This window comes from Trichechus manatus, unplaced genomic scaffold, assembly GCF_000243295.1.
Source record: "Trichechus manatus latirostris isolate Lorelei unplaced genomic scaffold, TriManLat1.0 scaffold00069, whole genome shotgun sequence".
In the NCBI taxonomy this organism is placed as follows: Eukaryota; Metazoa; Chordata; class Mammalia; order Sirenia; family Trichechidae; genus Trichechus; species Trichechus manatus.
The window spans coordinates 3442139-3456175 of record NW_004444005.1 but is presented as its reverse complement, the minus strand read 5'-3'; the positions used below and the strand labels follow the sequence as shown (position 1 = coordinate 3456175).

At 43.9% G+C, this 14037-nt stretch overlaps 1 protein-coding gene across 1 annotated transcript in view; it reads right to left on the bottom strand.

Moving 5' to 3' along the window:
• Positions 1-14037, bottom strand: part of MEI1 (meiotic double-stranded break formation protein 1) — a 100635-nt gene that overhangs the window by 78013 nt on the left and 8585 nt on the right. Inside the window, exons 4-7 of the mRNA XM_004379972.2 lie at positions 13147-13220; positions 11734-11839; positions 10934-11137; positions 7774-7904 (exon numbers count right to left, since the gene is read on the bottom strand). Coding sequence (XP_004380029.1) covers positions 7774-7904; positions 10934-11137; positions 11734-11839; positions 13147-13220 — 515 coding nt within the window. The remainder of the gene's footprint in view (positions 1-7773; positions 7905-10933; positions 11138-11733; positions 11840-13146; positions 13221-14037) is intronic.

Here is a 14037-nt window from a genome sequence, read left to right as displayed (position 1 = left end):
ACATGTCCAAAGTATGTGAGATGTAGTCTCGCCATCCTTGCTTCTAAGGAGCATTCTGGCTGTACTTCTTCCAAGACAGATTTGTTCATTCTTTCAGCAGCCCATGGTATATTCAATATTCTTTGCCACACCACAATTCAAAGGCGTCAATCCTTCTTTGGTCTTCCTCGTTCATTGTCCAGCTTTCGCATGCATATAAGGCGACTGAAAACACCATGGCTTGGGTCAGGTACACCTTAGTCTTCAAGGTGACATCTTTGCTTTCCAACACTTTAAAGAGGTCTTTTGCAGCAGATATACCCAATGCAATACGTCATCTAATTTCTTGACTGCTGCTTCCATGGGTGTTGATTGTGGATCCAAGTAAAATGAAATCCTTGACAACTTCAATCTTTTTTCCATTTATCATGATGTTGATTATTGGTCCAGTTGTGAGGATTTTTGTTTTCTTTATGTTGAGGTGTAATCCATACTGAACGCTATGGCCTTTGATCTTCATCAGTAAGTGCTTCAAGTCCTCTTCACTTTCAGCAAGTGAGGTTGTGTTATCTGCATAACACAGGTTGTTAATGAGTCTTCCTCCAATCCTGATGTCCCATTCTTCTTCCTGTAATCCAGCTTCTTGGCTTATTTGCTCAGCATACAGATTGAATAGGTACAGTGAAAGGATACAACCCTGATGCATACCTTTCCTGACTTCAAACCACACAATATCCCCTTGTTCTCTTCAAACAACTGCCTCATGATCCACGTACAGGTTCTTCATGAGCACAATGAACTGTTCTGGAATTTCCATTCTTTGCAATGTTATCCATAATTTGTTATGATCCACACAGTCAAATGCCTTTGCATAGTCAATAAAACACAGGTAAACTTCTTTCAGGTATTCTCTGCTTTCAGCCAGGATCCATCTGACTTAAGCAATGATATCTCTCATTTCATGTCCTCTTCTGAATCTGGCTTGAATTTCTGGCAGTTCCCTGTTGATATACTGCTGCAGCCGCTTTTGAATGATCTTCAACAAAATTTTATTTGTGTGTGGTATTAATGATATTGTTAGAGAATTTCCACATTCGGCTGGATCACCCTTCTTGGGAATAGGCATAAGTATGGATCTCTACCAGTCGGATGGCCAGGCAGCTGTCTTCCAAATTTCTTGGCATAGATGAGTGAGTACTTCCAGTGTTGCATTCGTTTGTTGAAACATCTCAATTGGTATTTCATCAATTCCTGGAGCCTTGTTTTTCACCAATGCCTTCAGTGCAGTTTGGATCTCTTCCTTCAGTACTATCAGTTCCTGATCACATGCTACCTAATGAAATGGTTGAACGTCGACCAGTTCTTTTTGGTATAGTGACTCTGTGTATTCCTTCCATCTTCTTTTGATGCTTCCTGCATTGTTTAATATTTTCCCTGTAGAATCCTTCACTATTGCAACTCAAGGCTTGAATTTTTTCTTCAGTTCTTTCAACATGGAAACTCCAAGAGTATTCCTCCCTTTTGGTTTTCTAACTCCAGGTCTTTGCACATGTCACTATAATACTTTATCTCCATTATGTAATATCAATCTGATTTCCCCTTGGTAATTAGGATCCATCACACCAGCCAATATGCTAACTCCCTTCTTTGCCTGTTAATCCAGGGGCATGAGAAGCCCAAAGTGGTCAGGTGGCATTCTTAACTTCCAGTTCAGTGGAGTAAGTGTTATATGTCTACTGGTGGGAATATTCCTCCCTTTGGAACTAAGACTTCCAGACCTGCAGAGCAAAGGTCTGTGCCAAAGGAAGCAAAAATTTTGTGAGTGGTCACTAAAGGTAATAATGAGTGGTGTCACCCCCATTTCTACCCCTTCACTCCTGGACCCATGAATCCTGGCTATGAGAGAAACAGCACCATGTATTGGACGCTGGCTTAGAGCATATACAACTTCCTGGAGAACACTGCCCCAAACCTGCAAGGTATTGCCACATAGCTGGCACTGTAATTGTGTCTTTAGAAGCCATTCCATCATTCTATGAAGCCAGCTGCTTCAGAATGATGGGGAACATGGTAAGAGACCAGTGAAGTCTGTGAGCATGGGCCCATTGCTGCACTTCATTTGCTGTGAAATGAGTTCCTTGATCTGAGGCAATGTTGTATGGGATACCATGATGGTGGAAAGGGCATTCTGTAAATCCACAGATGGTAATTTTGGCAGAAGCATTGTGTGCAGGGAAAGAAAATCTGTATCCAGAGTAAGCGTCTATCCCAATAAGAACAAAATGCTACCCTTGCCATGATGGAAGTGGTCCAATGTAATTAACTGCCACCAGGCAGCCGGTTGATCACCCCTAGGAATGGTGCCATACTGGGGACTCAATGTACGTATCTCCTGCTAGCAGATTGGGCATTTAGCAGCGGCTGTAGCCAAGTCGGCCTTGGTGAGTGGAAGTCTGTGTTGCTGAGCCCGTGTATAACCTCTATCCCTGCCACCATGGCCACTTTGTTCATTAGCTGGTTGGGCAATGACAGGAGTGGTTGAGGAAAGAGGATGACTAGTATCCACGGAACACCTTATCCTATGCTCTTGACTGTTATGATCCTCCTCTGCCGAGTTACCCTTTGGTAAGCATTCACATGAGATACAAATATCTTCACTTCTTTGGCTCATTCAGAGAAGTCTATCCACATGCCTCTTCCCCATACCTCCTTGTTACCAATTTTCCAATCATGCTACTTTCAAGTCCCTGACTATCCAGCCAAAACACTGGCCACAGCCCTTGAGTTAGTATGCAATCAAACATCTGGCAATCTCTCCTTCCAAGTGAAATGAACAACCAGGTGCACTGCTCAAAGTTCTGCCCACAGGGAGGATTTCCCTTCACCACTGTTCTTCAAGGAGGTCCCAAGAAGAGGCTGAAGTGCTGACATTGTCCACATTCGAGTGGTGCCTGCATATCACACAGAACCATTTGTAAACCAGGCACAAGTTTTCTCTTCTTCAGTCAACTGATCATTCTCTTCTTCAGGCAACTGATCATAAAGAACTCCCCATGAGGCAATAGGTGCAGACTGGGAGAAGGAAGGTAATGTGACAGGAGTGGTGTCATGGATTGAATTGTGTCCCCCCAAAATATGTGTCAACTTGGTTAGGCCATGACTGCCAATACCCTGTGGTTGTCCTCCATTTTGCGATTGTAATTTTATGTTAAAGAGGATTAGTGTGGGATTGTAACACCATTACCCAGGTCACATCCCTGATTCAACGTAAAGGGAGTTTCCCTTGGGTGTGGCCTGCACCACCTTTTATCTCTCAAGAGATAAAAAGGAAAGGGAAGCAAGCAGAGAGGGGGAACTCACACCACCGAGAAAGCAGTGCTGGAAGCAGAGCACGTCCTTTGGACCTGAGGTTCCTGCGCTGAGATTCTCCTAGACCAAGGGAAGACTGATGACAAGGACCTTCCTCCAGAGCCGACAGAGAAAGAAAGCCTTCCCCTGGAGCCAGCACCCTGAATTTGGACTTCTAGCCTACTGGGCTGTGAGAGAATAAACTTTTCTTTGTTAAAGCCATCCACTTGTGGTATTTCTGTTATGGCAGCACTAGATGACTAAGACAAGTAGGGACCATGGACATTTGGGCCACTTCCTCATGTAACTTACTTGTGCCTTCAGGTCCTGCTCAAGCCCAGTCTTGTACGTACCACTTCCATGTAATTATGGAGTGCTACTGTGAATGTCTGCCTTTATGACTCTGTGGGTCAGACAACACCTAGTTCATGATGGGCAGCTCAGGCCACATGGCGATGGGGTTGCCAGAGCTGGCAAATCCTAAAATCTGCAAGTCAGGCAGCAGGCTGCTGGCTCACGTCCCAAGAACCAGAGGTTAGAAGATGATGAGTTGGATACTGGATCAAGAGAGAGCAAGCTCTGCCAGAACATCCACATATATTGAATGCAGGCCACACACCCCTAAAGAAACTCCCCTTTCCACTGATTGGCTGCTCACAGCAGATCAAAAAATGGAGGATGATTATATAATATAAGCCAAACCATTAAGAATCATAGCCTAGCCACAATGACACATAATCTTAACCATCACACTTGGGTTTGGGAATTTAGATTTCTGGAAGGCTCCCACCATTCCCAGAACTGATAAAAGTGGCTCACTGTGCCTAAACTGTTGTACAAACAATGTGGCTTATGCTTTCCTTCTGGGAGTCTGGAATTTTAGTATGTGCTAGGCAGAGGGTGCCGACGTGACCAGCCCCCAATAAGAACCTTGGGCACTGAGTCTCTAGTGAGCATCCCTGATAGTCAACATTTCACACGTGTCGTCACAACTCGTTGCTAGGGGTATTAAGTGCATCCTGTGTGACTACACGGGGAGAGGACCCTTTGAAACCTGTGTCTGGTTTTCCCTGAACTTTGTCCTATGTGCCTTTTCCCTTTCCTGATTTTGCTTTATAGTCTTCCACTGTAATAAATTATAGCTGAGAGTAAGACTATATGCTGAGTCCCGAATCCTCCTAGTGGATCACCAAACCTGGGGTGGTTTTGGGACTCCAAACACACAGAAAAAAAATTAATGCTCAGATAGGTTAAGTTAAGTTACTTACTTCAGGCCACACAGCTAGTAAGTGGCAAAGCTAAGGCAGAAACCCAGGTCAGCCAGGTCCAATTCTAGGAGTCTTCCCACAATGAAAATCATTCCCCATCAAAATTTTAAATCAGGTTACTCCTCTATTCAAAACATTTCAATGCATTTTCATTGCATTCTGAATAAAATCCAAACTCCTAATGGACACCATAGCTATTAGAATTTCCATAACACTTTTAGGAATCAAAGAAAGGGTTAACTCAACCACAGATTTTCAGTATAGTAGAAATTGGCCTTTTGTGGGCAAATGTCCAATAGAACATATATGACCAGAAAAAGGAGAATGTGCCTGTCTTAGAGGTTCAAAGGAAAAGGACCAAGTCACATTTGTGTCTGGTAGAGGTACATCCAAGGACTACAAGCGTAAACCCATTTCAGTCACATTGGATTTACAGATGGACACATAAACAGCCTTTCTGTTAATATGTAAAGGAGTGTTTATATATTAATCTTTACTGTGGACCTTTATATCGAGGAAACGACACGGTATGTTACCTTAAGACACCATGGACTGTAAGGGAAACCATTATTCTATATGCCCCTATTATGGATTGAATTGTGTCCCCCCAAAATATGTGTTGTAAATCCTAATCTCTATGCCTGTGGTTATAATCCCATTTGGGAATGGGTTATCTTTATTATGTTAATGAGACAGGATTAATGTAGGGTGTGTTTTAAGTCATTCTCTTATGAGATACAAAAGAGATTAAACAAGCAAGCAGAGAGGGCGGAAGAGAGATGCCAAGCCACATGAAGATCACCCAGGAACAGAAGCTCAGAAGAGACAAGGACCTTCCTTCAGAGCTGACAGAGGGAGAAAGCCTTCCCCTAGAGCCAGAGCCCTGAATTCGGACATGCGAATGTGGGAGAAAAAATGTGTCTCAGAATCAAGGAAATGTGATATTTCCCCATTAAGCAAAACAATGATTCATAGTTTAACATGCATATTCCTTATTGTATTGAGAAAGAAACATTCCAACTCTTTTTTCCTATTATAAAAGAATTAATCATGGAAATCTATCTTCAAAAAATCCTAATTACTGACAATGACCTACCAAGACTTGTAACACCTACCCCTGCTGACTCCAGCCTCATTTTGGGTCACTTCCGTTACCTCTCACCTACCCTCCCATCCCACTGGTCTCCAGTCCTTCCCAGTCTTTATTTGTTGTTCCCTCTGCCTGAAATGCTTTTCTACCTACTCTTCAAGTTGTTGTTAGGTGCTATCCAGTTGGTTCTGACTCATAACAACCCTATGTACAATAGAATGAAACACTGCCCAGTCCTGCGCCATCCTCACAATTGTTGCTACGCTTGAGCCCGTCATTACAGCCACTCCTCATATCACTGGCTTATTTTTATTCTTCAAGCATCAGCTCAAATGTCAGCCCTTCAGAGAGGCCTTGCCTGACCACTCAACCTGTAGATGGCTTCCTCCACTACTCTGTCTTGTGTTCTCTGATTCCTTCATAGCACTTATCACAATCTATAATTACTTTGCTTGTTCATTTACTTGTGTATTAGCTCCCTTCCCCACTAGACTGTAAGCTGAGCAAGGGCAAGAAACTTTCTGTTTACATACCACAGTATTCCCAGTGACTGACAGGTCATATTAGCACTTGGTAGGTTCTTGACTAAGTGAATGAATCAACATTACAACCACAGGAACACAAATACTGACAGCATATTCCCATGGATCTAAATCTTTGGAAAGTAAGTCGATCACCAGCACAAAAGTGTAGCATTAGACTCTGGTAATCACAAATGCCAGAATGGCAGTATAAGGAAACATGCCAGTCCTGTCTTTATTTAGAATTTTGATATTTTGTTTATCATGAATTTTTTGCGTTTTGTTTTAATATTGCAATTAAATATGATTTATCTTGATCGCTGAGTTTTTTAGCTTCCCTTTAAATTTTTTGCATCCAAAGTAAATGTTTCATTTGCCTCACCCTAATCCCAACCCTGCTGGTTTCTGCAGTAAAATAAAACCATAATCATCCAAAATTACCAATGGAAGAACAGTCCCCACATATGGACGGAGGCTGGAACCTCTAAACCCAGATTCATGATCCCACAAAGTTCTGTCCCCTTGGGAAACACTTCTTAGTCTCTGCCACTGCCACTGCCATGCCTGGTAGCTCCCCTATGAGGACACAAGACCCATTTTGCTGATCCCAGACGTTACCATGGGCTCCAGGATGGCAGCAGAGAAATGAACACAGATATAAGATTATCTGGTTCAGAGACACAGGACTTGATCCTCTGAGTTCTGAGGCCATGCATGGACCATTCTAGAGGTACCCTAGGGAACCAGAGGAAAAGCAATTTGCTCTGGCTGCTTTGTAATATCTACCTTATCTATCCCCAACTGTCCCTTTCCCATGCTGACCAGGGCTCCCCTCCTTCCTGAAGAAGAGCCCCACAGTCTGGTCAATCAATCCTCAGTATCACATGAGGATCTGTAGCTCCACCAGGTCTTGTTTTGAACACTTGGGAGACAAGATGGCCAGACTCAGGTCCTGCCTTGAAGAAGCTCCCAGATGATCAATCACAATATGGTCAGGTCGGCACTGTGACAGAGGGGCATAGTCTGCCTAAAGGAGCTGGGGTGACAGAGGAGTCCTACAGTCCTTGAAGGTTGAATCAAGATCAAGAGACAAAGAGGGAGAAAGGCTCACAGCAGAGGGGCACAGCATCTGCACAGGATCAGGGGCAGGATGACCTGCACGCGTGGGGCCAGGGAGAAGGTTCATATGGCTGGAGCACCAGGTTTTGGAATGGAAGAAGCAGGTAAGTGAGGCTGAAGGGACGAACAAGGTCCAGATAGAGATAGCTTTTGGTACCAAGTTTAGAAAGTTGAGTTTTATATCTAAAACAACTGAGGTGGCTTTGTGTCTATTGCCGTACACCTTCTCCATTCTCAGGCATCCCAATGCAAAGGGGAAGATGCAAAGATAAGAACTTAACCATTGAAAAGAAACCTGCTCTGAGCTCTGTAACAGCATATTATCTTGGCCAGTAAGGAAACTTTTGAAAATCTTAGACAGAAGGGGTGGTGGACTAGGACAAGGTCCAGGAGACATTTGGTTCCCCTTGTTGTTGAACCTGGAGACCAGGCATCACAAGACAACTACCTTTTTGAGCACCAAAGGGAGTGAGGTCTCTCGTGGTGGTCCCTCGACACTCTCAGCACTTTCCAGCAGTGCAGACTTGTTCATGATCATGGTCACAAAGAGGTCATACTTCAGCAGCTGCCTCAGCAAACCTAGGAAGCAAAGGGGTGGGGAAGTGAGGCAAGAGGAACACAGGCACCAGAGTACACGCGAGGCAGCTACACAGACAACCCCAGAGACACTTCTTACACCTCCACAGACATAAAGAACAGTTAGAATCCTTAAGCACCAATTTGCTTTCTGCAACCCAGCTCCCTTCCACAAGGATCTAGTGAGAACCTACATGTACCAGGGGTAAGGATGTAGAGATTCAATAGTGAACCAGACAAGCATAGCCCCTGGTCACCTCACTGAAGTAAGTTTCATGAGGGCAGGGATCATCCATCCATCACCTAGCACAATCCCTGACACGCAGCAGAAACTCAATAAATATTTTTTGACTGACAAATGATGCATATGCTCTTGTAGGCAAAACAGTCATAAAACAAAGTTACACAAACGATTCCTTATAATTGTGATAAAGGATACAAATGAGGAATATCCAGATACAAGAGGATCTAACCTCGTGCAAGGGATCAGTAAAGCTTTCCATGAGCAAACCTTAAGGACACAGACCTAGGTAAAGCAAGGTAAAATGGGGAGAGCTTTCCAGGAACTAAAAGAAAGTCAGAATGGTTGAAGAAAGAAAAAAATGTCAAGAAATGATGTTTGAGAAGTAGGCGGGAGTCATACTATGAAAAACCATAAAAGCTATGTTAAGGATTCTAGTCTTCATGCTGGAAGTCATGGGAAGCCACTGAGCATTCTAAATAATACATAATTTAGCTAACAAATAAACAAAGATTACATTTCAGAATATTAAACGTTAATATAAAATGATGTGACAAAGAAAGCCCAGAGGTCTGGGAAATCAGGAAGCATCGAATCTATCTGGGGGCTCAGGTAAGACTTCTGGAAAAAGAAGACATTTGAACCAAATCTTGAGGGTGAGAAGTCAGAGAGCCAACTTCTTCAGGGCAGAGAGAAGACAGTATACAAAGGCAGGAGAGTATGGTGTGTTCCTGGAGACACACTTGGTTCAGTACAGCTGTTTTGGGTGCAGGGTGGCACACAAAGAGAAGTGAGAGATGAGGCTGGAGAGGTAAATTAGGGTTAGAGCATAAAGATCCTTGTAAGAATATTGTTCGTTCGGCTAAATGAATAAGATGATATGTAACAGAATATAAGACACACAATACTTAAAGGGTTCAAAGGATGGACCACACATCTGGGGAGCACGTAGTAAGGAAAGGCTGCATAGAAGAGGTGGCATGTAAAATGGGAATTCCAAGTATCATCAGCTGAGATTCCCCTCTGCTATGTCCAGGCCAACTCCTGGGATGACCCAGGGCAGCGCCTTTGGGCACTTACTTGCCCCCTTCATGCTCTAACTCCATTTACTGCCCTGTTCCAAGTTACCTACCTTGCTTCCCACCTTGTGCTTTTGCCCATGTCGCACCCTCCCTCCCTCTCCTGGCCAACGCCTACTCACACTGAGGACTCAGTCCCAGCATCCTTTCCTTTGGGAAGCCTCTCCCATCCTGTGCTCTCATCCACTCCTATGTAGCTTCTGTGACAGCTCTTACCACACTGGACTCTAATTGTCTGTTTTCACATCTATCTTCCACACTGGCCTGTGAGCTCCCTCAACGTAGAACTTGGATCTGATTCCTCTCTGTGACCTAGAGCCCAGCACAGGCCTGGCCCAGAATGAACGCTCACTACCTGTGGCTGGACTCTTCTGCACAGGGCTCTCGGCCCACACTGTGGAAAGAAGCTGCTGTCACCCATAGACTCTGCTTTTCCCTATAGCTCTTGCTCCAGAACAGGTCCTCACACAGTCACCAATCACAGTGCCCATCTGCTCTGTCCAAAATACAAAAGCTCCCGGCTCAGCACTTGATAGATCTTAGGTACTTATGTAACGACCCACTGCATTGGGCAAATCTGCTACAAAAGACCTCTTTAAAGCGCTGAAAAGCAAAGATGTCACTTTAAAGACTAAGGTGCACCTGACCCAAGCCACCGGTGTTTCAATCACCACATATGCATATGAAAGCTGGGCAATAAATAAGGAAGACCAAAGAGGAATTGACACCTTTGAATTATGGTGTTGGCAAAGAATATTGACTATACCATGGACTTCCAAAAGAATGAACAAATCTGTCTTGAACGTACAGATAGAATGCTCCTTAGAAACGAGAATGGTGAGACATGTTCTTAGGAGCAATCAGTCCCTGGAGAAGGACATCATGCTTGATAAAGTAGAGGGTCAGCGAAAAACAGGAAGACCCTCAATGAGGTGGACTGACACAATGGTTGCAATAATGGGCTCAAGTGTAACAACCATCATGAGGATGGCGCAGGACGCGGCTGTTTTGTTCTGTTGTACATAAGATCCCTATGAGTCAGAAGCAACTTGACGGCACCAAACAACAACAACATGTACTTATGTAAGGAAGTAGCAGGAGAAGAGGCTGGAAGGGCACAGTGGGGCTCCTAAAGAGTCTGAAACAACAAGCAGAGAAACCTGGACTTTGCCCTGGAGGCCAGAGGGAGCCATGAAAGATTTATGAATAGGAAAGTGACAGGTTGTGAGCTCTGCAGTGTGACAATTATCTTGGCAGCAAGTACAGGATGCACCAGGCAGGCAGAGATCGGAGGCAGAAAATCTGCTGTCTAACTTGCTTCCCTCTTCTTCCAACATCCTGAAAATGCAGCACCAGCATCTTATCTTCCAAGCCTGTGGCTTCCACCCTTTGCAAAGCAGCAAACTTCTGTACCACAAGAGCAGCCAATATCTCAAGTCCTAAAGCCACTACCAGTTGCTGTTGAATGAATTCCGACTCATGGCACCCCATGTGTGTCAGAGTAGAACTGAGCTCCATAGGGTGTTCAATGGCTGGTTTTTTGGAAGTAGATCACCAGGCCTTTCTTCCGAGGCACCTCTGGGTGAACTCAAACTGTCAAACTTCTGGTTAGCAGCCAAGCACTTAAATGTTTGCACCACCTTGGGACTCCAAGTCCTAAAGCAAAATCCTCCAAAGCTTGCTCCCCGTTTTTCTCCAGTCCCACGTCTTACCCAAGCAGTTGATCTGTAGCTCCTTCGTCTGGGCACTGTCCAGGGTAGAAAGGAAAAGTGGACACAGCTTCTCCCGGAAATGGCCGGAAAGCATCTCGGCTGCCACTGGTGCAGCATACAGCTTCCCGTAGAGGTAACAGACGGAAGCTTGCACCCCCTCACTGGGGTACACCAGACCTCTCAACAGATGCTCCATCAGGTTTCCTGTCCAGGAAACAACCCAGGGACCAGGGGAATCTCACAGTGTCAACTGCTATATGAAACCCCAAATCACTTACGCCAATGGGGTGGTACTGGAAATCCCTGAATTTGTATAGTCTTCAGATGTTGGAAAGAACTTTCTTCTCCATTATCATTTTCAGTTGATCCTTACAAAACTTAGCCACAATAAATGCTTTCTGGGCATTTAATGAAAAGGGAAAACCAAAGCTTAGAGAAGGTAAGTGATTTATCCTTGGGTAAATCCTCTGTGAGATATTTTATGTGCATTTTACTGACAGGAAAAAAGTGCTTCTACATTCCAGAATAAATTCCTCCTCCCACCCAAAAGAAAGGTTCTTAGCAGGTGCTTAATTAATCTGGATTTTAAAAAATGAATGGAAATAGCACTAGATCAAGAGTCAAGAAACTGACCTTTTTCACATTGACCAACAAAGAACATATTTGCAGAAAGGGAAACTGAGGCCTAGAGAAGAAAAGTAATGGCATTCCCAAGTTTACACAGTGAATGGGCCACCCAGATGAAAGAGTGATAAAAGCAGGCAAAAGGGTCTTGGGAACTCTTCCCCACAGTCACTCACCGTGCTCCATTACAAGTGTGTCTGCCAGAGCAGGGATGGCATCCACCAACTTGCCAAGAAGGGTCAGGGTGGCCAGGCTACCTCGCATGGAGGGCATGTTACACAGCTGCAGAAAGTGAAAACACTCCACTCTGTAAATTAGGATCAGGACAGACCTCCCACCAAAATTTACCTTGTCTACCCACACCAACCCCTATATTCTGTGTGCCTCCAACCACATGAGCGATCAGCCTCTCTAGATGAGTAAATGTCCATCTCCTCACTTACACTGAGAACTCCCAGGGGACAGGGACTGAGCCTGGGTCCTCTGAGTCTTCAGTACCTAACTCAGTACATGTTTATTAAACCGAATTACAATTATGATATTTTGCTTCCTACTGAACCAGAAACTGGAGGGTGAAAGTTGGGAACGTCATAAAGACAGAATGCTGGCTCAGTGCAAAAACTATTACTACTACTACTACTACAATTACTGAATACTCTGTATGTGCAGGCTCTATGCTTGATGTTTTACAGGTAGAGTCAATAGGTATGGCTTTCTATCTCACCTTTTCCATTGACTAGCTGTAGCACTTTGGGTAAGACTCTTAACTCCTCTGGTTGGAAATATAATAGTATCAATTTCACAGGCTTTTTGGAAGGACTGAATGAGATACTGCATGTAAAGCACCTAATATAGTGCCCAGCATATAGGAAGTACACATACAGAAAGTGTTAGGTGATATCAGTTTCATAATAAGTATTTACGTATATGTAATTGTAAATTCAGTCAGATATATCAATCACATGCATAGTAATTATGGTATGCTAATTTTAATATAATTTATAATTAAATGTTGCTCTTGATGGTGTTAAGATGAGCATTTGTTTTCCTTTTGAAACATAAAGAGATTCTGATATTATTCCTAAATCTTAAACACTATCCAAAAGCTGTTTGTTTAATGGATGTCTTTGACTACAATGAGAAAGGCAGGTTAAACATACCCACTCAGTGCTTACCTTAATGCTGATAAAGACACATGCCTTCAGTACAAATATATAAAATTAAAAACCAAATGAAAACACTAAACCAAGACAGAGTGAACATATTTCCTTGATATATTCATCAAGGAAAATCGATATTGCCATCTAGGAGAATACAGAGAATGGGCCATGGAATTATTGTCCCAGAAAGATGTGTTTTCACAACAGGGAGGTAGCATTTGGGAGACTGGAAGGGTGAGAAAGGGTGCAGGGCAGGACCTGAAGGCCCAGGCTAGCTCTGGCTCTGACACCGACTTAAGAGACCCTAGGCAAGTGAGTCCCTTTTCCTCTCTGGACTTCAGTCCCCTCATCTCCCTAAAGAAGGCGTTGGCACAGCTCTGACATATGGGGATTCTGAGCGGTGCTCAAGAACCACTGTTATTTACTGACCTCTCTGTGGCACTCATCCAGCAGGCAATGGATGGTCTGCTCCAGCTTCAGCTGCGTTATAAGCTGGATAAGGACTGAGCAGACACAATTGCATCACTGATCAGAAGACAACCCCTGACCAGAATTCACCTTTCACAGCCCTTCTCCTCAAAGTCAGTGCAGGGCAGTGATTTGCTTGTATTAACTGGTATTAGTCTTTTCCATCTCTCCCGTTAAACTACATGTGCACATCCAAACCAAAGGATTTGGGGCTTCTTCTTGTTTTGTATCAGTGATTCTCAGCTCAGGCTGCACATTAGAATTACCTGTTGTTGTTGTTAATTGCCGTTGAGTTGATTCTGACTCATGGCAAACCCATGTGTGCAGAGTAGAACTGCTCCATAGGGTTTTCAAGGCTGTGACCTTTCGGAAGCAGATGACCAGGCCTGTCTTCTGAGGTGCCTCTGTGTGAATTTGAACCGCCAACCTTTCGGCTAGTAGTCAAGCATTTAACCACTGTGCCACCAGGGCTCCTAACTCACTAGGAGGCTTTAAAAAATAGCAGTGCCCAAGTCCCATCCTAGACCAATCAAATCAGAACCTCTAGGGAAAAAGTCCAAGTATCTGTATATATATATTTTTAATTCTCCAGGTGAGTCTACTGTGAAGCCAAGATTAAAAGCTACTATTTTATATTATCTGTACTTTTTTCCTCCCTTAGAGTTTGCTCCTTTAAATACTAGAAAACAGAAGTATAAATGAGTTTCTGTGCCATTAAGATATTATCTCTCAGCTCCAAAACCATCCTTCGACACAATCATTTGCGATGATTCTTCTAGGGTCGGGGGGATGGGAGAGGGGAGATGAGGCTGGCTCTGCAAGTGCTGGAAAAGCTGCACATTATGTTCAGCT